The sequence below is a fragment of the Macrosteles quadrilineatus genome, unplaced genomic scaffold (assembly GCF_028750875.1).
Source record: "Macrosteles quadrilineatus isolate MER2022 unplaced genomic scaffold, UCM_ALF_1.0 Scaffold_3__2_contigs__length_128488019, whole genome shotgun sequence".
Taxonomy (NCBI): Eukaryota; Metazoa; Arthropoda; class Insecta; order Hemiptera; family Cicadellidae; genus Macrosteles; species Macrosteles quadrilineatus.
The window spans coordinates 96673023-96700931 of NW_026542596.1; the positions used below are offsets into that span (position 1 = coordinate 96673023).

The 27909-nt window shown below is 34.4% G+C and overlaps 2 protein-coding genes across 2 annotated transcripts; one reads left to right on the forward strand and one right to left on the reverse strand.

The window, feature by feature from the left end:
* Positions 1-4310: 4310 nt before the first annotated feature.
* LOC128989810 (invertebrate-type lysozyme 3-like) lies at positions 4311-18910 on the forward strand. The gene is made up of 4 exons (XM_054411866.1): positions 4311-4433; positions 17307-17495; positions 18267-18340; positions 18606-18910. The coding sequence occupies exons 1-4, from the start codon at positions 4355-4357 to the stop codon at positions 18759-18761; spliced, it is 498 nt and encodes a 165-aa protein (XP_054267841.1). The 5' UTR covers positions 4311-4354; the 3' UTR covers positions 18762-18910.
* A 1936-nt stretch (positions 18911-20846) lies between these two features.
* Positions 20847-27300, reverse strand: LOC128989590 (elongation factor 1-beta'-like). Its single transcript, XM_054411508.1, has 4 exons — positions 27130-27300; positions 24489-24744; positions 22154-22343; positions 20847-21023 (listed from the first exon to the last, which is right to left on the reverse strand). The coding sequence occupies exons 1-4, from the start codon at positions 27210-27212 to the stop codon at positions 20869-20871; spliced, it is 684 nt and encodes a 227-aa protein (XP_054267483.1). The 5' UTR covers positions 27213-27300; the 3' UTR covers positions 20847-20868.
* Positions 27301-27909: the final 609 nt, after the last annotated feature.

A 27909-nucleotide genomic window follows, 5' to 3' on the forward strand; every position in this document is an offset into this window, starting at 1 on the left:
CACCACGAATGTCCTGGGAACCGTATAGGTACGTCAGCATAGTATATCTCTCATAATGAAAATGAGACTGTACAGTTTAGTGGGCTGTACCGTGATGTCATTAGTGTGGTTGGGCTAGTTTAGCGACGTCACGTGTTAATGAGGACCGGTATGTGACGTCATTATATATGTACCGCTTGCTAGTACTGTGTTGTTCTGCAAACTCATGAATGTGTTTGGCTAAGTTAAATGATGTCATGGGTACCTCCATACTGAGCGTGTTAGCTCTGTACTATGACGGCACAAGTTCGGACTCGACGTAATGGGGACCAATATGTGACGTCATGTTCTATGGACTTTTCATGCTCAAAGTAGTGGTGTGCCTGGGTGAGCTGATCTGGGACGGCACACTTGAGTTTAATGACGTAGGGACTTCTCGTTCTTGCAGAGAGTGCGGGACCTCCCGGATTATGACGGCACGAGTGTGGGCGGTCTATGTCTGTGACGTAATAGGGGCTATGCGACGCCATGCTAGACGGACTTTTCGTAGTGGAAGATGAAGATGAGAGTGTACCGGTAATATGTGTTGGACTGAACCATCACGTCGTGATTATGTTTGGTTTACGTTTGTCACATAAACACCAGTATGTGACCTCATGCTCGATGTGTTTTGTACTTGTTGTAACATTATGATGGTTTATGCCATCACGAGTAAATTTGGTAGCGACATGGGTACTTCTGGTAATAGAATGTGATGGTTTGAGGGTACTGTACTGTATTGTGATTGGTTTAGCGTCATGTTGTTATGAAGACCAAGAAGAACTTTCCGTCATGTTCGATGTGATTTTCGTAGTAGTGTTTGACAAGTCGGTGATATCACGACTGAGTTTTTCATAGTAAGGTTGACCTCATTAGAACCAGTTGATTCTATTCTTGTACTAGAAAATAAGAGTGTGTACTGAGTGGGCTGTACCATGACGTCTTGTTTGAGACAGTAATGTGGCGTCATAGGGTCGACTCCCTGATGTGGATTAACGTCCGCACGGGTGAGTACTACGACTATCCGCAGTACTATCCTGTTAATTAGACCAATTCGTATATACCAAGGGAAAAAAGTGGTTCGGATTCCACTATAAACTGTAGGTCCCTTAGTCGCCATTAGCTGTATGGGCTATTAATTAACAGCTGTGTCAAAGAAATATGTCGACCTAGTCACTAACAAGACTACAAGATCGCGCCACTCATCATACACTCATCTCCATTCATACTTGGCTTAAAATACCTACTTTGAATGGTTGCCATTTCAAAGAAAAGTATAAAGTTTAAAGTTTTGATGCGAGAACGTTGGTTGCAGCTCTTAAAATGGCCATTGGCAATAAAGACATCATCCGATCAAATATCACATCAGGGAAGTTAATTGTCCCGTGGGTTGTGGTTGTGTCCGGCAGTCCATATAGGGTGTCCGGTGATTCATGTCCTCCTACTAGAGCGGTTAATCTGGCAGAACCTGGTCAAGAGACTATCTGGGAACTTGTGAAGTTCAAGGAGACGAGATCAATAGCAGCTCATAGACTTTGAGTTAAAATCATCTTTCAGAATTGTCGAATATAGCTTGTTGTGGTTTATACCTGAAATTTTTGAGTACGGTTGAACATATTGAATAAAATATTGAATTCTACCAAACGTGTACGTAAATTTAATATATGATGTTTTATTTAGCTTGTAAGTGCTCATAGTAAACTTACTACAGAATCCCCTGCCTTGGTAAGAGCCTATCCAAGATGATAAGAAGAGATCTAGTATTTTAGTTAACAACGATCAGCATATCCAGTCGATTGTTGCTCTGTGATCAAGTAGAGACATTTAGGTATCGCTGTTGAAAACTGTATAAAATAAAATCCATACTACATATGTTTAAAGGCAAGATTACTAAGTGTCTCCTATATAAATTTCTACTCATGATAGGGAGGCAACTAGACGTATTTCTACCCGAATGAAGGGTGCAAATAGAATGGAGTGAGACGCCTTGTAGCTTTGTTGATGACCAAGCCCAGCTGTTTCTTTTGCCAAAACCATTAGAATGGAACAAGTTTCACGAAATTCCCAGATGATCCTGGGATTTTGCCAACGATGTTGTCACATTTACTGGATTCTTCTGCGGCATCTGCATACTCCTGCAACAATGAAACCTTTGAAGACCTGTTGTGAATTTAAGTAGGTAGTAATTTTATATTGTATTAGAACTCAGTATTTCAAAAGGTGATTTTTCTATAAGAAGTGTTTAAACAATATAGAAATGAAATAAAAATAAATTTCTGTTCATTTTTCTTCATTAAAGCTGGTAAAATCTATACAGAACAATGGCAAATTTTGTGTACAATATTCAAAAAATTTGAAATATAACTTTACACACTGATTATAAATATACTTAAAGCTACAGGGGAATTTTCCCAGCTTTTACTTATTTTCTACAGAGTTGAGTTAAGAGGAGACTCTTACTACGTTCGTTCATCCAATTAAACATAATTATCTACCTCACTGCCAATAATTGTCCACACCTTGAAGTAGCCACGAAATTACTGTCACGAAGGACTGTTGTTTCGATAGTTTTCACATAACAAATCGAGATGTTGTTGTTCATGCAACCTCCTTAACAAGTTGTGTGGTACAAGTCATACTATAATACTATATGAGAACAAATATAATCGTGCTAAGATGCAAATCGGTGTTCTTGGATTTCAAAAGTTAAGTTTTTATTTCTGATTGAAAAAGTATATAGCTGGATAAGAATAGTAATGTAGGTTGACGAAAGTGAACAAAAAGAGGAATAAAATAAAAATGTCATCAAAAAGAGTATACTTTACTTTTATCATCATTATCAATTGAGATGGGGACGCCACCTAGGTGCGTATTTTAACCCACATTTGAGTAAAGAACGAGTGTAGAATGGAGTGGGTAAATCTGTGTATCTTTGTAACTAAGGTCAGCTGACTCAATTGTTAGGATCATTTATTAAAATCCCAATTATCTGGGACAGCTGGGTCCAGTCACAATTTTGAACCATTAAAAATCTACTGATTTCATGACAGTTTACAGATTCAAAAATATCTGAAAAGTTTTGCAAGTACCTAAATGTATGACTAGTTACTAAATAGAAATGTGGATTCCTTTGTAATTAAGTCTTAGCAAACTGAAGATTTCTTAAATGCGTTTTCCCCTAGGTTTATCTGGTGAACCCAAGATTAGAAGGTGAATGTGTGAGTCACGATTCGTCGCTTCAACAAAGTAAGTAGAGTTTGTATAGAATAATCTAAAACTGCTTCTATTGCTTTTGTTGCTCCACACAGGGATTTTGTGAAAAATAAATTATTTTTAGCGGCAAAATATTTTATCAGCATTTTATTATTTAGCAGAATAAAGTGTGTTTTAAAGATCTGCCTACTTAGCTGAATGTCATTAGTTGATGTGTATTTTAGATTACACTCATCTCCATTCATACTTGGCTTAAAATACCTACTTGAAATACATTTTGATGGTAATTATTAAGTATTTAATATTATACTCGTATTTTTCTATAGGAGGATTGCTTCCTAACATATTTCTCAGAAATTATTAATAATTTAATTTAATTTGATATACAGTTCAATAAAATATGTGTCTTAGATATTTTATGTATAACGCATTTATAACTTGCCTACACGAATCAATACAAAGTCTGATTGCGGTAAGTCGCGTAAAAAGTCAATTTCTATGCGTAAGCTACTATGTAGAGTTTCCTCCGATGCTCATGACTTCCTCCCTAAAAGCGTCTTGGACGATAATTAAAACTTTAATTCATTTCTTAAAAAGCGTACATTGGTCAGAGATAAATTCAGAGATTTTTATTCTCAAGTAGACGTCTCGTCCACAATTCTTTTTTGACCCAACTGTATAAAAATTTTTTTGTCTCAAACAGAACACAGTTGATTGAGCATTTTGCTAGTATCAAAGTACTATTATTATATTTTTTAAGCTCTTAAAATTCTTAATACTTTGATGCTTTAGTTCACGTTGACAATACCGTAGTGAATATTCTCTTCAGATTTGCATGAGTAAGAAAAAAATTTAACTTACAGTAGCTCAGTCGAACTGAGATCCAGTCAGAAAAACACAGTCATATTGTACAATCTATGAAGTGGTAGTTCAATTGTGCATCCTTATGTTTCATCGTCTTGCTCCACTTGTGGTTGATATGGGGAAAGACTAGTCACTCTTGGATCGGCACCTATGGGTATTCCAAAGGAGATGGGATATCTACAACGCCGGTACAGTGGTGGTGGTAGTAGGTGTGATATACGCACACTAGTGTAGTCAGCTCAGTACTCCGTCCACCACCATGGCGTCAACACACTGCTGTATCTGTGTGTTAGTGTGTGTCGTTGTTAGTGTGTCAGCACTACTGTTGGAACAGCCAGGTAAACAATGTTGAGTAATAACAGTGAAAAGACAATTTAAACCATAAACAAAATAACTTATTAATTTGATACTGCAGTAATTCAATTCAAATTTGTTAGAGGACGTAATTAATTTAATTTGTAAAATTTAATTAATTGTCAATAATAATCGATGGAATGGAATACAAGTTACTATAGTGTTACTGTGCACTTCATGTAATTAAAATGTATCTATTTCCGTGCGTGCCCTGTGTGACAATTGGGAACTTTTTATTGCATGAATGCAGAATTTTGAAGCCTGAACTTGAATTTTAGAAATAAAAGAATGTTATAAATGTAAGAATCACATATTTCCAATACGATTATAACAAAAAATACTGCGATTCTAATAGGCATTGTTCCATTACTAATTCAACAAGTTTATTTCATCTCCAATACAATTTGTGTGTTAATGTTGTAAAATGAATACTGGAAACGTAACTTAATAATGATCTAAAAATATAGACTAACTTTTAACTTAATGCTAATTTTTTAGCGAATTTCCCATATAGGGAATAAGCTATTACCGTAGTACTCATGGTAAGACCTGGACCCGAGACCGATCTAATTTTTCATTTTGAGGTCTCTAGAGGCCAAAAACACAATCCATTCAAATTCATATATATATATATATATATATATATGTGTCCGTTAGCGCGATAACTCGAGCAAAAATGATCCGATTTTGATGAAATTTGGTACAAACGTGTAAACCTACGTTTATTCGAACGAGTTCGCGATCCAGCATAATCGGACCATGGGAACGGGGGATTATGGGGGGTTTTATGGGGTAAAAATGGGTTTTTCCTATTTTTCAACCTAAAAACAAAAAAATTTGCGATTTATTTCTAAAAGTTTTGTAGAGCTTAAAAAAAGAAATAATTTAGTATATTGAAGCGCTGTTGTATGCCTAACGGTGACGGAGAAAATTCAAAAATAGTGTAATTAAAAATTCCCATGTTATTCATATGGAGAAAATGAAAATTGTTGTAGTTTACTTGTTTATGGGTATATATTGATACAATTTGGCCAATTTATTTATTTCATCCTAGATACTATTGATGTATGGTCAAAAAACACTTTTTACCTTCCTCGTAGCAGCAAACCTAAGCACTTGTTAAATCTAATGTTATTTAAATAGGGAATAATATGTCTTATTTATTGAAATATTTTAGTAAAAATGTAATCAGACAAGTTGAAATTCGCTTAGTCTGCAGGTTTGCTGCTGCGGGGGTATTTTATGAATCGCAAAGAAGCGCTATTTGAAGGCCCATATTGGCCATGGACCGCGGAAGACACGATTAAACAATATTACCATAGTGGCGTTATTGAAGTTGTTACCGGCACCGTACACTATTATAAATGCATTGATTTATTCTAAACGTAAACGTAGATTTTTAGGTAAAGAGCTAATTATTTAAAATTAAATTATTAGATACGAGGTGTTAGCCCGTCCTACGTACGGGAGTAGTCAGTTAAAACTGTGTATAAATCAGAACAGCTAGCTTACACGTATAAAGACAAATTGTATAGCAGCCTACAGTAGAAAGAGTAATTATCAATTGAGAAAGTGTATAGGCCTAGTCAACGATATCACCTTCCAATTACATCGCATACCTGCCTCTTCCATAATCAATATCACCACAATACAATTACTCATACTATACACAATTTCCAGTAGGTATGAATAGAAACACCCTAAAATAAAACAAAAACATCCAATAAAATTCACAGTACACATAATTATAACGTTGGTGTCCTGACATCATTAAACGAATCGTCCACACATATCCTTTATATCAATTTCACTGCATCAATTGCTAAATGAAAAAGTAGAGAAAGACCAAAATAAAGCATAATTTGCGTTTCTTTCATCCTTCATTGATTTGAAAAGTTTGTATTAAAAATACATTTTGCATCAATTTTTGTTTTTGGATTTTCCTTCAAAAAATCAACTAAACATTTATATTTAATACTTTTACAAGAAACAATATTTAGTAAACAATTGACTTTACTAAGAATTTAAATTAGTTTTATGTATAGCTATTAATTTGTTTAGGATCTACGAATGAATGCAATTTTATTCAATAAATCATTTCAAGAAATAAACAAACAAATTATAATGACCACTTATAAATACAGTGCAATGTATTAAGCCACTCTAAATAGTTTCTTGACATTGTTCAGTATATCACATAAAACTAATATCAGAAGAACGGAAATTATTGTAATCGGATCTTCCTGGTCAGTTGAAACTTTGTAGCTTTAATATCAAAGTAGGCCATTTAATCGTTTAAAAAGTTGATTTCTTAGGAATCCAGCGATTACATATCTCTTCGCAGCTTGTTTTGACCAACAAACTGTTTGGAAACGATCAAGGTTTGATGTTGCTGAACATTGTAGAGTTGTAGTAAAGCATTTCAACAATTACACGGCAGTTTCATGCAAATTGCAATTGAATTATTTATTTCTTTGTTTTAACAATATTTAATACTTCCAGAATTCTTTTTGAACGTTAGAATCGGTTAAGTGCTTTTATCTTGTTAAAAAACAACTATGTCCATTAAAAATTACCCTTATACACGCTGTAAAACAGCTATCATATCTCATAAACTTGCGTATAAAAAAGTAAATACAGTACTATTAATTAATTGTGATTTTAAATCCAGCAACGGTGTGTTTTTATTTAATACCTTAAATAAAAACACACCGTATACCACCGTCCTCGTACTTGTTTTTATTAATTTTTTTTCTATTTACAACAAAACTATATATTAGTTAAATAATTATATTGGACGAAACATATTACCTGTACATTGTGCCGTTACACAAATTACAATAAATTTACAATGTCCATACAAATACAGTTAAAGTTGGTTGTAAAAGCGGGCATGCTATTTAATAAAACCGCGATAGTTTGATGATTTCATTTAATGTACATTAAGTACTTTTTTATGGCAAATATTTTTTTTTTAATCCCTTTGCCACACCAAACTATTCTGATAATACACTCTCCCAATGCTATGTCTCATGTATAAAAAAGAATTTGTAAGAGTCAAGTTTCATGAAAATGTAGCGTTTTACGAAATGTATGTCAACGTCAACGTTTGGTTTTCCTCCGTGATGAAATGCACGTGTAGGACTTCCAGGACATGAGAAAACGCAATATATTCGTATCAAGGTCAAATACAATATTTGTTACCGTACTGTAATTAATTTTTTAATTTAGTTTTTTACAAAAAGTAAAACGTTCGTGATTTTAACGAAAGAATATGATTACTTGATTGGTGTAAATTAATTGCAACGTTCAAAATAAACACAGATATGTGATTTCCGTACCCACTAATGCTTGGAAATTCCTCAACATAACACAACTTTTAAAAACCTTATTTTTTTACATTTAAACTCCTTACCCTAATCTTCAGCATGTGACCGATGTTGACATTATAAGGAAACCGGCAAAAGATTTTTTTCTGGGGAAATACAATAGCCTAGTGTTTAGAGTACTCAATCAACTAGAGTCAATTTTTGTCGAATTAGCTGCACGATTGAAATGTAACATATTTGATTTTTACCGGTCTAAAGATTTGTTTTGATTTTACCGGCCACATTGTCTGGGAGTTGTTAGTGCTATGTGAAGTAGTTGCATGACAATAAAGATTAAATGATTTCAAATTATACAGAAAGGTGAAAGAGTTGGTTTAGTAATGGTTAGTAGTACCGGTAATGTTCTTTTCTCATTTTACTTAGGTTCGATTATTTTTGTGAAATGAAATGTCATTTTCTTTTAATGATTAATAACTACACACCTACCGTTGCACCCTTTTTTAAACTAAAATCTATTAAGTATAACTTTTGTAAGCAACTAAAAATCCGTCTGATCCTCAATCACTTAAAATCTGGTGATTAATCAAAGTTAAATTTACATGAATGGAGCTTGAACAAGATGACAAAAATTCGATCACATAAAGGTAAAAATGTTTAGTCTGAATAATAACTAAGGAAGTTTTATTGTCGGTCTTTTCGCTGACGATGCGTTTCTGAACCAGCTGACTCAGGAATCATGCATGTCAAACCACTCAAGTCAAATCAACTTTTGGCAATACTCATGTAAACAGTGAAATAACAAAATACCTCGCGTACGTTCTATGGTTGACAAAAACAAAAATACTGTAAAACTGTATCCAGTGTTACTATGATAATACTAAAACGAGGAAATCACGGCAAACATACATAAATAAGTTAATATTCAGATTATTTATTACTAAGCGGAAAGGAAATGAAATCTATTGTATTCTATGTACTATATTATACGTGATTCGCTAATTTAAACAATATGCAGCCAATGCGTTGAAAAAAAAACATCAACACCAGTAAAAACGCGTTTATTCGTGCGGAGATATTTTAGCACTTGTAGTTACAAATTATATCTTATCGCTATTTATTTCTATTGCGCTTGACATTTTATTCATGGTCAAATTGTGACAATAACACCACAGCCAAAGGTGGGTACCACCACTGCCCTATGATCCAATTACGGACTTGTATGAACTTTGATGACAAACACTAATAAAACACACCAGGGACCCTGACATTACGGAAGCCACGACTATGACAACACACGCATGACATGTGCAATGACATACACTGACATCTTATGGGGCATATGATACACGCCTTCGTGAAACATTTCAACATACCGCCATTTATATGGGTCTAGTTCTTGCTGATTAGCTTAGGAGGTGATTAGTTTATGTTCTAAATTTATCTACATTATTTGTGTTATAATGACTCGTGTTATATATCTGTTTATGTGGTTTGAGGAAAAATCTTTTACACCAGTTTTTTTTTTTAATTTTTATTTTTACCTAATGTATGTTGCAGCTGACCAACGTTTTGGTAAACCTCAGCTGTTAGGCTATTGTTTTAAAAGGTATATTACTGTACTACCTAATATTAAGTCTACTCGTCAACGCAAAGAAACAATATACTATGGTGTCATACAAAATGTCGTGTACCAAAAGAACTCTAACATGTTCTGTATTTGAGTATGCATACGATAATACGAAAAGAAATCATTTGAATATATAAAGTTTAACGCACGAATGTTCGTCTTCAGTCTTGTAGATTATCTAGTGGATTACTAGTTTCAGCTCAATTTATCCACTATCAAATTATCAAATCTGAGAGAGTTTATATAAAAAAAAGTCTTCGTCAATACACACATATCGACTCGAAACAAACATTCTAACATTTTAAACGACATCAAAACACAAGGCTGGCCACACTTAAATTCGGAACAGATAAACCGACGGACGCTTTGCTTGTTGGTTATATCAATTTGATATCTGAAAGTGAACTGAACACTGAGAGAGATTGAATAAGGACAATGTAGGCCTACATCTAATTTCTTCACATCTAAACAGTTACAGGATCGTCCAGGACAGGACCAGCACATACAAACTATTGTGCGTACGTATATCTTATGCTAACTTTATTTCGTTTCTTGTTATTCAAAGTAATCTTGACAAATTTTTACTCTGAAAAGTGTCAAAAAAATGTTTGCAAATATGTATACTTTACCGCATTGTTTTGCCGAAAAAAAATTACCGGAACTTTAGGTATACAACAGCTGTGATGGTGTTACATGATATAGGCTAGTTCTTTCTCAAACACGGGTTAATTTTGTGCTAACCTTGCAAACAAACGTTCACTCCACTTTTAGACAATTGCAATGAAGAGTGTTTGAAACGACATATTCAGTTTTATTTTAATTATAATGCTATCCCGTATTCATTTCTCGCTGAGAACAAAGAGGACGGACTTCAAAATCTTCTCTTGTTGCGGAATTGGGGTTGCCCTCGACGCAATAACTAGTGACTTGTTGGGATTTACGTCTTATGTATCCTCGCGGAACCAAAAACTATCTCCAGGATGTCTTTGATTCTTCAGAACCCACTCTCTGCCATGGTTCAACTGGACTGGGATGGTTGGCGAAGAACAGATAGCTGACTAATAAGCTGTTTTGTAATTCCTCGAAGTTGACGACGTCATGCATTTTTTGGACTTTATGGTGTACTCAGGAAGAAATATTCGCAGTCACTTCAAACTAGACGGAATTTTCTGACCGTCAAATGTATCATTTCCCTCAAATTTGTTATTATAACGACCCATAATAAATTTCACCAGAGGAGGTTGTCAACATTATTCTTGCGCCCAGTATAAATTTTGAATGTGGATATAAAGCCTATAAGATTTTTGAATGACTAAAACTGAACATTGAACATTAGGCTTATAATCATAGTTTTACCTGAAAATCATATGGTGTTGGTAGTAGCATTGTCGTAGCAACAAAGAAAAAATACGTCTTGCTCAATTCTACACTCCCCCTGTATTTATTTCTTTAGGGTTTACACAAAGTTTGTTTCAATCACTGGCACAATATAAAATGACACAATCGTATGGGGTTTGAAAAATACGTTAATTATCGTGTATTATACATTTTAGACCTTTTAAAAATATACGGCAAATAATATAAGTAAGTAACTAAAGATCGTAAGATCAATAATTATCAGCAGACCTTGACCGCTGAGTGCATGGACCACTTAGTTCGGATGTACGGGAATTATCGTATTTGTCTGAGTATTTACAATAATCATTCTATTAGCACAAGCCATATTTACTATAATTCCCGTAAATTTGAACTGGTGTCGGCACCGACGGTCAAGGCTGCATGCCCAGAGTATGAGCCAATCTACAATTGGTCCACCCGCGACAATGGGTTTGTATCCGTATGTGGGCAATCCCAAGGCCAATTCAATTTATGATGTTTGTTTTCTTGAGTGGAATGCACATCTACCATCAATACGGCCTACGATAGGAATCTGCAGGTAAAAGAAGAGTGGGAATTCTGTAGAAGGTTTTGTCATTGTTCTTCGCACCGGGTTGTATGATTTTAGGAATGTGAAATGAACTATATCAGTATCTCTTAGCTTAATTGAAGTTGCGAAGTTATTTTGTGGCAGTTACCGGTAATAGAATATTATGGAATCTTTCTACACTACTTACTCTTCACGTCTTGTAAGTGTTTAAACTCCAGATTTAACTGGTTTAAAACCTGTTGGATTTCTTTACGTAAACCCATTACGATGAATACTGAGTTTGTGCTATTATCTTTAGTAAACAGCGATTGTATTCTAAATGAATTCAAATCAGTAGTGGAAAAATTCCATTGTTAATCAAACAGTTTGAAAATTAAATAAAGCTGCTGTGCTGAACATGTTTTATACACCACATACACATAGGAAAAAAGGTTATCATGCATAATAAGTAATTTTAGTTATAACCTACTATCACGCAAGATTGAAATATTGTTATTAAACGATTTACCATACATACTCTATTACGAGGTAAAGAAAACCCATAATCAAAGCAGAGAAGCGTTACAAAAGCTATTTAAACTTTTTGTCAATAACGTCCAACGATAGCAATAGGCTCACCCCGATACGGTACAGCATATTTTACTTTTTACGAGGTCCTTGCTGCCTATAAAACGAGCGAACGAGATCGCGCACACGTATCAGAGATGAACCCAGGTGATAAGCAGGAGATATATGTTGAGGATACGCGTGTGCCAAGCTTACAATTATTTTTAGATCCATAAAAGACGGTGGAAGACATATTAAAGTGGTTTTATTTATAATAGAAGGTCGTCATATTGGAAAAAGGCTTCTAGTTATCAGTTTGGTTACTGATTGGTAACAAAGTGATTCAATTCATTTATCGCCATCGATTCATCTTTGGATTAATCAACGTCCAACTACCAGCTTTGATTTTGGATCCTACTAGTAAGCCTATTGTATAATCGGAAGTCTTTAATTTTGTTTGAAGTCTTCACTTTTGTACGCTAGACGACAAAATGTTTCCTAATATTTAAGTTAGAATAACATTCGCTTGCTGTAGTGCTGTAGTTGTGTGCATTGCTTGCTTTTGTGTTACGTGCTGATAGCTAAACTTGGAAGGTTGGATATAAGTTGTAATAATTACGATGGTTATGCGTGTATAGCTTAATAGGCAGTTAAGATGGGTTGATTTCGATTTTAGCGAATTTCCCATATAGGGAATAAGCTATTACCGTAGTACTCATGGTAAGACCTGGACCCGGGACAGATTTTTTTTTCGTTTTGAGGTCCCTAGAGGCCAAAAACACCATCCGTTCAAATTCATATATATATATATATATATTTATATATATATTTATTAAGGAACGCGGCAGCGTTCCGCCCCGCCAAGTCCCCCAGCGGTACACAGCTGCTGCAGTGTATATATACATGACGTGACAAAGTGGCTTTTTTACTCGTCTATAGCTCTGAAGAAACAAAAGCTATTAAAATAATTGTTCATCCACTGGATAGGGGCAATCATTCTTGGCAAAATAAAAAAAAGAATTTAAAAAAAGGTTGTGTTTGAGCCAAGAAAAACTAGTTTGAAAATTCACAAATTTTCCGTGTTCTCCTTCTTCTCCTTAAATGTTGACGGACCTACAGCCCAAACCACTGGCTCAATTTTAATGTTTTTTATGTTGTTTGAAAGCCCTTAGCGTGTAGATGTGCCTTTTGAGGTCACAAGTCGGTGCGTTGACCCATAAACCCTTGGCAAGCCCTCAAAGTACGATTTTGGCCCATTTAAATAACATGGGATTAAAATCAAAACAAAAGAAGGATCAGCTGCGATTGAATCTCAATTAATTTAAAATGTTAGAGAAATTCATAGGATCAGCTGAAAAATTATTTTAAAACTTTTATTAAGTATTTTTTTCAGGTATACCGAATGATTTGAGCTACTTACTATATAAAATTACTTAGAGCAGTGATATTCCCCGATACTTTCCATTGAAAAATGCAGTGTACCGATGGTACACTGGTACAGCAGCTCGTCATTTTTAACAGTTTAATACTACTTATCAAAACATATGAAACCTAGGAACTTGAAACTTAGTACTAGTACTAAGGTTAGTTTTAACATTGTTTCTTCATAATATTGCCAAAATTTATTTAACTAAATAAGGTTAGTTTTATGTTTTGATACACTAAAACAAATAAAACAATCGGGAAAATTCGTCTACGTATGTTAAACAAGCAAAAAAGTGAATGTAAAAAGTGACATGTAAATTTAGGATAAAAATGAGTTTTTCAATATTTGTTTTGCCTTATGCTATTTCTAACAAACCTAATCTGTTTGATTACATTTTTACTTCTCTAATAAGGGCTCAATTTACACTAGTCTTTAGATATACGGGTTTAATTATCGGAACACTTATGTAACACCAATGCATTTTATGTGTAGTTGTGCCCTGGTCTATATAAGAGAAAAGAGGATTTTTATTTTAACTGTTAATTTTCTACAAAAATAAATACAATCTAACAAAAAACCACTAAGTGGTAACACTTCCCCCGCCAAGTCAGCAACCCAAAAAAGACAATAAATCACCACTTTTCCGCCAAGTAAAACAATGTAATGTATGTAAGTTTGGCCACTTGGCGGCAGACTTTTGCTTGATCACTTTAAAAAATACCATAAAATTAGTTTCATTGAGCAAGTATCTCTCCCAATAGTACATTGCTAGATGAGAGCTTATTTTACAAAATTTTACCTTATTTGTGTCACATTTCATAAAATCATAATAGTGATGGTTTTATATTTACTGATTACCTCGAAATTATTATACTTAGTTGGACTAATTAATTAGAGAAGTTGATTTGTGAAATTATCCACCAACGTAACTTTAATGAAAAAAAAACAAGCAAAAGTCTGCCGCCAAGTTGCCAAACTTACATACATTACATTGTTTTACTTGGCGGAAAAGTGGTGATTTATTGTCTTTTTTGGGTTGCTGACTTGGCGGGGGAAGTGTTACCACTTAGTGGTTTTTTGTTAGATATATATATTGTATGTGTCCGTTAGCGCGATAACTCGAGCAAAAATGATCCGATTTTGATTAAATTTGGTACAAACGTGTAAACCTACGTTTATTCGAACGAGTTCGCGAACCAGCATGATCGGACCATGGGAACGGGGGTTTATGGGGGGTTTTATGGGGTAAAAATGGGTTTTTCCCATTTTTGACCCAAAAAACATCAAATTTTGCAATTTCTTTCTAAACTATTTTGTAGAGCTTACAAAAAAAAATAATTTAGTATATTGAAGCGTTATAATGCGCCTAATGGTTACGGAGAAAATTCCAAAAAATTGCAAATTTAAAATTCCCATGTTATTCTTATGGAGAATAAGTAAACTGTTGTAGTTTGCTTGTTTATTAACATATTTTACCCAAATTTGGAACATGTTTTTATTTCTTAATAACAATTAACATTTTACATAAAAAAACACTTTTACCCTCCCTGTTGCAGCAAACCTAAGTATGTGTTAAACTGATTCTATTTAAATAGGGATAAATGTGATATTTTTAAGGAGACATTTTAGTGTAAATCCAATCAGGCAAATGGAAATTCGCTTAGTCTGCAGGTTTGCTGCGGCGGGGGTATTATTCTTTTAATTACCGTATTTAGTGTGTGCTTGACTCCTTTTGTTAAAAATATTAGATGACAGCTTACGAAATCGTTCTAACAGTTTTAAAGTTTGTAAAACAAGGATTCAATATCATAGCCAACATTAATCACCCTTAACAGTCATAAATATACCTTAAACTGTTTTCAGGGCTCAGTTTCATAATAAACTACAAGTTACAAGCTGTAACTTGTAGTTTCCATTTAGATCTGCATTGGACAATCGCCAATCAGCTGATTTACTAATAATATTAGTTTGTAGTTTATTATGAAACAGGCCCCAGCTGATCCACGAATATGTGTGTTTTATCATTGGCTTTTGGATATTGAAGGTTTCTATGGCAACGGTGCGTCATGGTTTTAACGGATACAGGTGTACCAACTAAACAAGACTGGGTCAGACGTCGGCGGAAGTAGTGGGCAGAACAGTGATGCAACACCGAAGATCACTGTCAGTGATGCAACAAACAAAACTCATTGTTGTGATCGCCTCTTCAAACTTGACGAAACAAGACATCTAAGTGGCTGTGAAGGGTTTAGAATCTTTGACTATGAATGTAACTAGTCTCACCCATGTTGCAGCTGGTTTTAGAATCAACATGTGCACAATTGAATTGACAAGGTGGGCTGATGAAAATTACTGATTTCTGTAGATTGTTTTGATTGTTCTGAATGTTTAACCAAGTCAAATTGAAAGAACTTGTTGTAAGTTATACTATATTATCTTTTATGTCACAAACTATGACAAACCAAAACAGAGATACAAAATGGAATTTTAGACTCTCTATTTCATGATGTCTTGTAAAATAAAACCATAGCTACAGTTGGTCTAGATGGGATGTCCACTTCCAGTACAAAAGCCAATTAAATGGGGGATTTTTAGTTACTCACGACCAGTTTATAGAGCTAGGACAACTATGTTAACGCCCAATGACAGCTGAATACAGTTCAAAAGTGCCATAAACCATTCTCAGGGTTGAACCATAGATTAAACATAGGTACTCAAGTAGTACTCCTACATTGTGAGTATGTTTAATCTATGGTTGAACCATAGGTAGGATTGGTAGAATGGTAGGTAATTGGAGCACCATACACTGGAATGTTATAACCTTTCGTAATTCAATCTCAATGTGACATGACATCATACACCAACAGCGCTATGATTCCTAGGAGCGAAAGCAAGCCCGAAAGTCCCGGGGGTCGTATTGTTTGAGACTGTCGGGAGTCATTAAATTCATTGTTACAAGACAATATCATTCTGAAGAAGGCATCACAGCAGGTGTCAAGGACAGAAATGTCATTAGAAATACATCATTCTTTTCCTAAGACAAATGAAAAGAAATGAATGACAGCTAAGAAACAATGCTAGTGGATCTTGCAAGAATTGTAGATTAATTAATTTCTGAAGTAATGGCGAAAGGGATAAGTTATTTATGCTCCTACCTGATAGGACTAGGTAACATCACAGAGCTTATGTGGTAACATGCACAAAATAGCAGCTACAAGTTCTGATTCATCTCAATAAATTGATAAAATTGATATTGGAATGGCTTATGAACAAGTCAACAAAAGTAAATACACTGAGAACTAAAAATAGGAAGGTTGGTTACATCATGCAATGCTACTGAGCATATAATTACATACATTGTGTAGTCAATATTGGTTGCATAGTGTATACTTTGCATAAGTAATCTTGGGTTTTACAATGAGACAGTCCTGTGTATAATTCCTTACTGGCTAGTATAATCAGCACTTCATAAACAACAGTGTTATTAGCTTTTGTTCTTTCTTTTTATTTTCTAGTTTTAGGTGGGAAGATTAAAAATTTAAAGGCTTTTAAAAGATTAATCAATTGTAAAGTACTGTAGCGTTAATTTAGCATTGAAGTAGAGACCTATAAAAGATTTTACACATAACTTTGTCTAAATTTTGATTAGATAAAAGTAAAATGTTGATAATTTAGTGTAGTAAAAATTTTTATGTTTTTATAATAGGAACAATACAGTATACGATCATATATTTTTATCAGGACCAATTTCTACGGCTAATCCAGCAGTAAAATTTTTTAAAGACAGAAACATTAATTTACAAATGATGTCATTGACTCCAGTAGATTCATTTTGCCTTCGTGGTAAATAAAATCTAAAAACTACACGTAGCGCTGTACACATGTATTGAATATGCCTTCTCTACCTACTGCCTAATAGCTTTAATGCTACTGCTAAACTAAAATATTGAAAACGGCTGTTTTCACTTGCAGTATGTTAAATAATTCTTGATTTGGTTTCAGATGCTCGTAACGTGTTCCTGCCAGACTTCACAGAAGACTGTGTGGCTTGTATCTGCGATGCCTCGTCTGCATGTAACCTGACCATAGGCTGCTTTGCTGGTCTATGCGGCCCCTTCCTAATCGGCCGTCAGTACTGGCTCGACGCCGGCGCCCCAGTCCTACCTGGCGCCACATGGCAGTCCAAGAATGGTAATAACAAAAATGTATACCTTAATCATGTAAAATGTATAACTATTTAATCATTTTTGTAGAACACATTTTTCTGCACAGTTTGACATGTCTAACGTATTCATATGACTCTTGGTTATCGAGATACAAGTAATTTTGATTTTGTGTGCGGTGCCTAGCTAGAGCAATCACCGCGACGCGTGTTACGCCTTCGCCTTGTACTGTACTGTATTAGGTTTATTAATTTCTGGTTAAACTTATCGTTAAATTCAAAAAATGTAATTTTCACTAATATCTCGTTGTTTTCCGTCAAACTACTACACATATAAGCTATTTTGTGCGCGGCAGCCCCCCCCAACTTCACCCCCTCCCCTTATGTTATTAACCACCTAGGTATGCGACAACATTGATTTTCTTCATCTACTAGGTGGGTATAACCACAATCAAAAGTCAAATTTCGGTACACTTTTATGCATGCTCAAACCACCTCAGCACCTTAAACCCTCAACTAAATGATGAGGAACAGCTGGGTTTAGTTTCAAACCATCAAAAAGCTACTAACTTTTCTCAGGATATATCCGGCAACCTTTTGATTGCTAAGCGACCACTCAGCTACTCAGCCAGCAGTCTTACTAGATCGTACTTTGGCAACATCTTGTTGACCTTGTAACTTTAATAGTGTACTGCTCTTTTCTCCAAGGAAGGTTAGGTTAACCCAATAAAAATAGCTATATCAAAGAACAAATAACACAGATCAGAAATACAGTTATTAAGTTATAACTATGATTTCAGCATACGAGTCTTGTACAATGGACCCCAACTGTGCAACAAGCACCATCTTCAACTATATGACTCGTTTTGCACGGGTAAGAAATTAATTTATAGTACAGTATGTAATTAGTTGAAAAATTAAAAATTACCTATACAGCAAGAATCTTCCAAGATATAAAATATTATTTATTATTTCAAAATATGTAAACATGTTGAATTTTCATCGCATTTACTGCTGGGGGTTAAGCCAAGACAAATCAATTGATTTAAAGCCCGACATAATCGAGGATAGCTGGAAGTCTATTGTATTTTCTCAGTATATTTAGGATTCCTTTATAACGTAATTTTTCTCCGCAACAGGACTGCAACGGTGATGGCCAAATATCGTGTGACGACTACGCAAGAATCCATTACCTCGGGGGCAACCAATGCTCTGTGCCGATCAAGAACTACGCTTACTACAGAATATTCCAACAATGCAACTCCAGGCAGCCTCCACAAGCTCCCCCTCTGTAAACTACCGGACCGTCAGTCAGTGCCGAGTCTAACGATTCAGTGAAAAATCATCTTCTGTAGACAATTTACTTCATTGATCACTATTAAATAATAAGTTAGTGGAAGTAAAAGCCAAGATGATTATATTGTAAATAAATTTTATTTAAATACTTAGTACTCCGCAGCTTATTATACTATAAACTGAATTATTGGAAAAGTAATTGATATTGTATTGGTAAGGGACTACTTACTAGCTTTGCAGTAAGCTATATAGTTTGATATTTTTATAAAATAAATATTTTTGGTGGTTAAGGGACCACCAGGACTTTGCAGTTTGAAGTGCTCAATAAGTCTTGCACATACGATCATTTTCACAACATTACAGAGTTAAAAATAATTTAGGAAGTGGTTTGTGAATCACTTCCTCTGCTTTTCTTTCAAACAACAATGGTGTAGACACATCCAATTCAGTTGGTGAAACGATAAAAACCATACCGAAGGTTAAGTTGTTAAAGGAGGAAAATTGTCCAATGCAAAAAATGTTACTTTTCACTGTAAATAAAATAGACTGCTAGGGTCTATATGTAAATGTAATGTTTCGTAGGATGAACAAAATATCGAAAACAGCTGAATTCAAAGTAGGCCTAGTTAAGTGAAAAATTAATTTTTTGTGAGGATAGCAGGCTTAATGCACAAATAGTTCTAAAAGCCTAGGTCCCATATTAAATCAGATGAAATTGAGTTATATTTGAAGTTTTCAAGCTCTTTATTTTGAAATTAAATTAAATTATCTTACTTTTGGTACTTCAGTTATGTTATGTTGAATTAAAATTTACCAGTAGGAGCCTTCCTAACTACCCTAGTTGTAAAATTAATTATAATATGTTTACTTAATATTTATATATTCAACTGTGTAAATAAAGCATAAAGATTTATACTTAAGTATTGACTGACCTGTGGTATTCAGTGATTAATCTAATATTATTAGTTACCTACCTAAGTGTAAAATATGGCGATGAAAAGACAAGCATTACACTCTTTACCTAAATCTTACAGAATTGTAAGGAACAGAGCAACTTAGTTTCAGTAATATCAGTATCTTTTCCCCTGAGGCAATAGCCAATAGAAAAACAGATCACTATAACTAATCTTGTTTTGTCACTGACTTATATAGTCTGTTCACGAAATTTAGGTGGTTTGAGGGTGAAGTTCCCCCACTACTTTTTTTGTTAATGTATATGTTGCAGCTGATTGACCTTTTGGAATACCTCAGCTGTTGCCTCCTTTTTTAAGGTAAGTTCAAGTTGAGGAGATAGATTTCTTCGCCTATAACCACCTAAATTTTGTTTATAGTTTTGTACTGTATAATATCAATAACATTTGTTCGGTAAACCATTAATCATCCATTGTTTTCTTATTTTGTGGCTTTATAGTGTTCCTTGTAAATAATAGAATAGTTATAATCAAACAGAAATGGACGCCAAAGAAATTAGGGAAATCATTATTTTAGCACTTGTATAATTACATCACTACAGTTACCATGTTATCAAAGTCTTATTAAAATCAAAAATGTTGAGCAACCATGCTTGTAAAAGATGAAACAGATTGACCCAAAAATCATTTTGCGGGTCCTGATATCCTATCTCAGCTAAGTTGAGGCAAACTACTTGACCAAAGGGTAGTAACTTTGACTATTTGATACTGAAGGTATTAGTGACACCTCGCAGAGCAAACTTCTTGGAGGAGGTGGAAATGTAATGAATAATTTGCAGAGAAACAGATAGATAGTGTATTGATAGTTAAAATAAAACAACATCTGTTTATTTCATGTAAATAAGCCGAATTATAGAAACTTCCTGGATTTTTTAATAACTTTAACAAATTATAGTTCAATTAATTAAATTAATCAATATTTTATGATCATATAAAATACCCCAGAAAACTACGAATATAATTTGTCTTAACTCATTTGTAAATAAGAATGAAACAATCAATTAATAAATATTTTATTAATAAAACTTTACACCAACGTCAGATACAAACATTTTATATTAGTTCTGACCCTGTAGTTTAATTGGGTTCAAAGGTTTTATTAAATGGACAGTCTTTCAAAAACAAACATTTTTAATTAGATCTTGTTAAACGCAGCAATATCAACGGATTGTACGAAGTCTTCGAAGTTGGTGATATCTTCTGTCAGCTCATCAACAGAAACTTTGTCATCTTCAACGACACACATGATTTGGAGTTTCTTAATACCGTAACCAACCGGAACAAGTTTTGCTGGAAAGATAGATCAAAATAATAATCACTCTAAACTGACAGGAATACAGAAAATAAAATGCAAATATTGTGTACTGGCAGAACCAAATATTAAATAAACCACTTTCTTAAACTGCAAATTCCTCATCCTTTCTTTAAATGAATTTCAACAAAGATGTATCTTAAAGTGAATAGGCCGATACCTAGATATATATATTTTTAAATATTTAAAATCCTCAGGAAATAAATCCTTTCCATTCTATCAATCATAAACTCTTTGAGACAGCGACACAAACTTGAGTGCATATTTCAAGCTAAATAATAATATGAACGCAAGGAGAGTGTAGAATGGAGTGAAACGATCAGTGTAGCCTTGTTACTGATGTAAGACCAGCTGTTTCATCAGTAAAGTTGACTATCATTTCCTCAAACACTAACAAGAAAAATTAAAGACAAAATTAAAATAGGCAGAGGCTATTCGTATGTCAGACGTGGGCCGCTACCGCGCACGTCTGATCCAAATGACGCCACATTACGTTCCTAATCCAGTTACTTTTATAACTGTTTGAGAACAGATTGCACACAAAGAAAACCTAGTATTAGGAACGGTAGTATACCTCTAAACCTCATTGGCCGAAATGGATGGAATCAACTTCACGTTATCTAAGTTACCCGCAACTATATATGGATTGAAATGAAAGTGTTCTAAACTAACCTAACCTAGCCAAACTTGCTGTAACATTTCAAAATTCCATTTGGTCTGAAATGAAACTGTTCTTTACTAACCTAGCCAATTTTTTTGGAACATTTCAAAAATTACTTTCGATAGCAGAAATGGCTTCCATGCTCCATCGACTGTTCTAGAACGTTTAATCCTTAACAGAATATGCTCGCCTTTTTCTTTTTAAGAAATAAATTCTTTTAACACTCAAAATAGCAAAATTTAAAAGGAACCTCCATCTTTGCCGAAATTTAATGTGAGTGAGTAAGTAATTCAAAATGGCTTCTAGAGGTAACTGTTTCCTTTGCATTATTTTGCAATACTGGAACCGGAACTGGAACGTTTGACGTTTGAACGTTCATTTTGACGTTTGAATAGTCACTTTGATTATCCTAAAACAATGAGTTTTAGTCCGTTGACAACTACTTACATGCTCCCCAAACAAGGCCCTCCTTCACGATGGTTCTGACTTTAGCTTCCATCTCCTTCATGTCGGTCTCGTCGTCCCAAGGCTTGACATCCAGGACGATGCTGGACTTGGCAATGAGTGCAGGTTTCTTGGACTTCTTCTCTGAATATGCCTTCAGCCTCTCTTCTCTCAGCTTTGCTGCCTCTGCGTCCTGAACAAAAGCGATAATAACGATTAGAAAGAAGGGGGTCGCTCACAGGGAAGTAAAAGATTAATGTAAGATGACCAAATGGTTGAGGACGTGTGGGGACTAGGACAAGTAGAAATGGTGGAGGACAGACACGTCTGGAGGTCACTAAACGTCTAGATCAAAATTCAACATTGGGATTGGAGTGGCCACAGGACAAAAAAGAGATGTATTACCACCCTAGAATGTCCACATGGAGAAAATTTTACCCAGGCTCATTTTAAATTAAAAAGGAAGTACGTGACAGGCGCCTCAGTGCTTCCTCCCCCTGAGTACCTTCCAGGTGACTCCATTACTGGATGATCTTGAAGTCTAATTTGATAAAGGGCCAGTTTTGTAATGGTAGATTTAATATCAAGTCAGCGCAGTATACTGTCAGGAGACTTTATCCCACGCGGGCATTGGGGTTAGTTATCATGTTATGTATGCAGTGAACAATAGAGTCTACTATTGAGATGTAATATAGTAATTATACTGAGTGAATAAAAAGTCAAGACCCCCCTTCTAATATTTTTCTAAGTAAATATACAGAGCTATCTTTTTGGTGGTCGTGCAATATGTCCAAAATGGTAGCCAATATTACAATTTTGAACCAATATTACCATTGATTTTCCATAACATTTGACAGACTAACATTTTGGATAGAGATGAAATAGCAAACTCTGGTTTTTGCCATTCTTTAAGTTTTTTGTAAACACTTTAAAATGAGGTGTCACTTGAAGGGGGTTTACATTTAAAATTTTTAAGTTGCCCCCAAAATCCCCCCTTTTCAGGGGACATTTAAAAATTTCAAAATCATAAAATGAAACTTCCTGCGTAGATCGCACAACCACCAAAAGGATACCTCTGTATATTTACTTAGAATAGAATAATATTAGAGAGGTGGGGTCTTGACTTTTTATTCACCCTGTATGCTACTTTGATTTTAAGAACATTTGTGTTGTATTCTAATAAGAATATGTATTATTAGTGAAGGCGACTTTGTTTGGAAACATTTCACCCCGTGAAAACTGTGGTGACCAAAATCATTCAATATGAACATTTCTAATCGATAGTGAACACTACTTACTGAGTTAGTGAGTTTATATTTGTATATGAATATTTATTTATATTGCAATAGCCAGTTCCAGTAACCAACGTTCTTTTGAACAAATTTAACAGGTTCTTGAAGGATACAGGAAAAGATATTGAAACTTAACAATTCTAAAGAAATTGCAACAAGATAGCGTACATAGAATTTGAATATATAGCCAATAATGTTTCAGACCACTGTGCTTTTGGTTTGGGGGGGGGGGGGATGGGCAGGAATGTTGAAGCCGAGAATGGAGAAACGGGGACTTTTGGGAAAATACACGTCTTAAGTGAGTTCTATCACATAAAACCAGCTTTCCACCATTTAGTTTTTAACACTTCACGGCAAGTATTGTAGAAAAAGCATGGTACTTAGGCTTAAGCAGCTTAAGACATATTGTGTGTAGGCCTAGACTCTGGCGCTATCCCCACTGCTACACTAAGATAAGTTGTTTGTTTAATGCTAGACAGTTCTGATACATTTAAACTTTAAAATACATTTTGGTGTGTTGTTAGCCCAGTGGTTAGGGTTTCATACTTTGATGCAAGAGGAACGGATTCGATTCCCAGACCAAAAACATATGAGTTTGAGTTAGGACCTCTCACGTTTTAAGTGTTAAAGTATTCTGTACACTCCTGTATAAAGGCCAACAAAGTAGGCAAGGGGGAAAAACGTTGAGCCTGTAATCTAGACAAATTATGTTTCTATGTGTACAGTAAAAGTAGTGATTATTAAATAATTAATATGAAAATAAAATATTGACTTATGAGCAGCATGTAAAAGGTTAAGAAATAATCATAAGTTACTGAATCCGAATATATAATTCGGTGTGAGTTCCCAGTGTACAGGCCTATTAAAATCATTAAAATCTATTGAAAAATACTGTAACCAATGTAAAATATGACGAAAAAGAACATTTTATTTGTTAATTTGATAGCCAACTTAAATTATCACCTATCATCATGATCCAAAAATCAAACATGCTATAGGCTAGGCCTACTACCTATCAGATGAAATAATTAGTGATATATATTTACCTCTTCGTCATCTGAGCCAAAAAGATCGACATCGTCATCATCATCAGCTTTCGCGGCGGGCTTGGCAGCGGCTGGTGCAGATGCAGCTCCAGCACCTAATGTTGTTGGGATTTTCTTATCACCGGTAAACTTCTTCTTTTCATCTGCAGTAAAGGATTTGATGTGATTGTACCATCTTAGAGCATGAGGGGTAGAAGAAGTTGGAGCCTTGGAAAACGCCTCAAAAACAGCAACATCAGCATTGGTTGGTTGGTATCTAAAATTTAAAAATAGGCAAGTTAAGGAAAATTTTTACAACCAACAACTCATAACTTAATAATATGTTAAATAAACTGAAGAGAAAAGCAACCTTTTAATGATAAAATCTGCAAAAACTTCAAGAAACCAATGAGCCCATGGGCTATGTTCATTCAAGAGCTCGCTTGCGAAAATCGGAAAAAAAGGAATCTCATAGGTCTATGCAAAATGTCTAAAAGTTATAAATCATTCAACCGCAGATAGCAAAATGGTGAGATTTTTCAGGTAGGCCTACTTAGACTAGTATAATAAGGTGTTGCTTATAATGGGTGTGTTGCTAGACTTGTGACTAGAAAGACAAGTTTGATTCCCTGAAACGCTCACAAACCATATGAGGGGCACAGTTCTGCAGAGAACCCGCGATAAAGCTTTTTCTTTATTTCATCCTTAGTTTTTTTCTTGAATATTTTATTTAGAATAAAAGTGGAAGAAACCTTGAATTTTGGATTTGTAGCCTATAAGGTTGGGACCACACATATCAACAGTATTAAAAATTGAATATGTTTTTGTGAAGTACGGTATTGTTATTAGTTTTATTAATTTACTAGCAGTTACTATTGCTGCTGCGCTAACAACTATTATTGAGCTTTCTTTGAAAGTGCATCAGAATGTAATGGCTTGACCAATTGATATGAAATTTGGCCAACAGCTAAAGAATACTGAGCACAATGTTTATGGTAAAAAATATTTGCAAATTTCCTTCTGGATTTTATTTTACGGGTCACGCAATTTCGCTTGTTATTTTAATGTAAATTGAAAGAAAAATTATATTGGGTTTATGACATAAGGGATTATCTCGTTTCATTCAAATAAGATAAACATAATATGTTATTTGTTTGTAACTGTTTTGTTTACATTTCAATGTTTACTTTCATCCTAGGTTAAAGTTGGAATGTAACAGTTTATCAATGGAAGTAACAGTTTTGCTATATTTGTTTTGAGCATGCCTCAAAGGCCACGTCATAATATTGGTCGTCGCACCAATAATGCAAATGTGGACATTGGATTTTCAGAATATGGCTTAGGTTTGTCCTACGTAGGCCTATCAAGAGTTAAGACATTTGAAGGCCTGCTTCTGGATCCACCATTTTCACTAGACCGATTGATGTCCATTAACAGACATGGATCTTGGGCAAAGAAGAAAGAAGCTCTTGACCGTTTAAGCGAAATGTCAAATACATATGTCTAATAACCTTTTATCAATTCTTATTCTTAACTAAATTAAAAAACATCAGATAAATTTGTCATTATTTAGAAAATAATATCGGGCAAACGAACGGTGAATCTGTTGAAAGGGAACATATTGTAGGTTGTTAGCTGCTTTAACCATTGACAATCTTTAAATAAAGCTTCACATTTATGCGTCTACAGTATAACGGCAGACCACCCTAGTTTTAAATGGTAATTTGTTCTTTAGGATTTAAATAATAAAAATGTATACCAAAAACACAAATAGAAAACGGTATTTTACTTAATTTGCCAGTGGATAAACAATGTTTTTTTTTTTCGTTAGGTGTAAGCCTGTAGGTATATATATAGAAGTTTTTAGGTGTATCTACCACCACGTGAGCACGTAACATACAGCTGTCCGAGTGAAAAGCATGCATTTTTTAACCGGCGGTAAACAGGGACTACACTTGAGCCTTACAATTGTGATTTCGAAAGCAAAACGCAAAGGAAATTGTAGCCGCTTGAATTCAAAGGGTAGCCTAGGCCTAATTCAGATGAAATCATCAATATTCTCGGGATTAAAGCTAGGCCTCTTGTAAACTTTGATGATTGTTGCTTCGATCAAGATTTGTGTCTTTATTAACACGTTCGCTACCAAGCGTCGCATATATTTGACACCACAATCATTGCCACGGACCGAGGCATGCAATTTATGTAATCTTACACATAGACCGGCTGTCATTTGCTTTACAAAGTACCGTAGCTTTGTATAGCCTAACTTATTTTCAAAATTTGCAATCTTTCCGCCCCTCAAAAAATGTTTTACTTAAAGATTTTACTTAAAGACCCTTTCAAACTTTAGGGTACCACATAATTAGGCATAGGGTCCTAAAAATAGGGGTTGAGTTCCACCTTCAAAACACAAAACAAATTGAGTCATACAGAGGAACGGTGACCATATTTTATTTTAAATAGAGGCCTATACCTAATTTAAGATTTGTGAAAGATAGCGTAACACTGTTCACTGTATGATTACTTTTTTTGAACCCAGTTTAATATAACAACACACCCGACACAATTCTTACAAAATTTTATCCACTTTTGGGCTATTATAGTAGGCTATATAACCTAAATACGTCCACGTGGAGGTTAGGTTATTATATTCTCAGCTCACCCTTGAATGTAGCTGCGTTCACTTAGATACGCATCTAAATCCTTCACGCCCTTCTCTGAGCTCACGGAAATTGCAACAGTCATTTTATAATTTTTGATAATTTAATAAATATTGTAAAATAACTACAGGAAACTCCGAGTCGAGGGCGATCAGGGAGAATTGGAGGAGTTTGGAGAGAGAGAAAAGAAGAAAGAAAAATGAGATGGAGGAGGACGAGGAATAGGAATTTGCAGGCTGACAAACATAAAACTAATTTCATATCTGAGTGTATCAGAGTCTCATACTATAATATGTTGGTGATTTTTGTTGACAATTAATTATTGTTTCAATTTCAAGAATTAGCAGGAAAGATTTAAAACTCAATTTACTTTTATGTTTATGATTAAACCAAAGAAATAACATTTACATGAATTGAATGAATTATCTCTTCTAGATAGATACATGTACTACATATCATTGATTAGACCGTGATTGATTATGTTTACTCAATAATGCAGGATATATAGCCAATTCAAATAGTATAAATATATAAAAGACACACACAAAACGCATTAAGTCTACACATACACACGTAGGCTTAGTCAAGTGTTTTTGAATATATTTTTCATTTTCAGAATAAATTCATACTTAATAACAGGTCCAGGGGCCCTATTTATTAATGCTACATTGCTGGTATCATAGATAAAACATACTTATTTTCTGTTGGTTAGTCTATGCTAGTATCAATCAATAGCAAATTAAGCACACGACTAACGTATGGAATGTGTGCAAAATCTGTGC

Coding starts and splice junctions, on each gene's coding strand:
- LOC128989810 (XM_054411866.1), top strand. CDS start 4,355: ATGGCGTCAACACACTGCTGTATCTGTGTGTTAGTGTGTGTCGTTGTT. Junction 4,434..17,306: donor ACTACTGTTGGAACAGCCAG/GTAAACAATGTT, acceptor ATTTGGTTTCAG/ATGCTCGTAACGTGTTCCTG. Junction 18,341..18,605: donor ATATGACTCGTTTTGCACGG/GTAAGAAATTAA, acceptor TCTCCGCAACAG/GACTGCAACGGTGATGGCCA.
- LOC128989590 (XM_054411508.1), bottom strand. CDS start 27,212: ATGACTGTTGCAATTTCCGTGAGCTCAGAGAAGGGCGTGAAGGATTTA. Junction 24,745..27,129: donor GAACGCAGCTACATTCAAGG/GTGAGCTGAGAA, acceptor TTTAAATTTTAG/ATACCAACCAACCAATGCTG. Junction 22,344..24,488: donor TTGGCTCAGATGACGAAGAG/GTAAATATATAT, acceptor GCTTTTGTTCAG/GACGCAGAGGCAGCAAAGCT.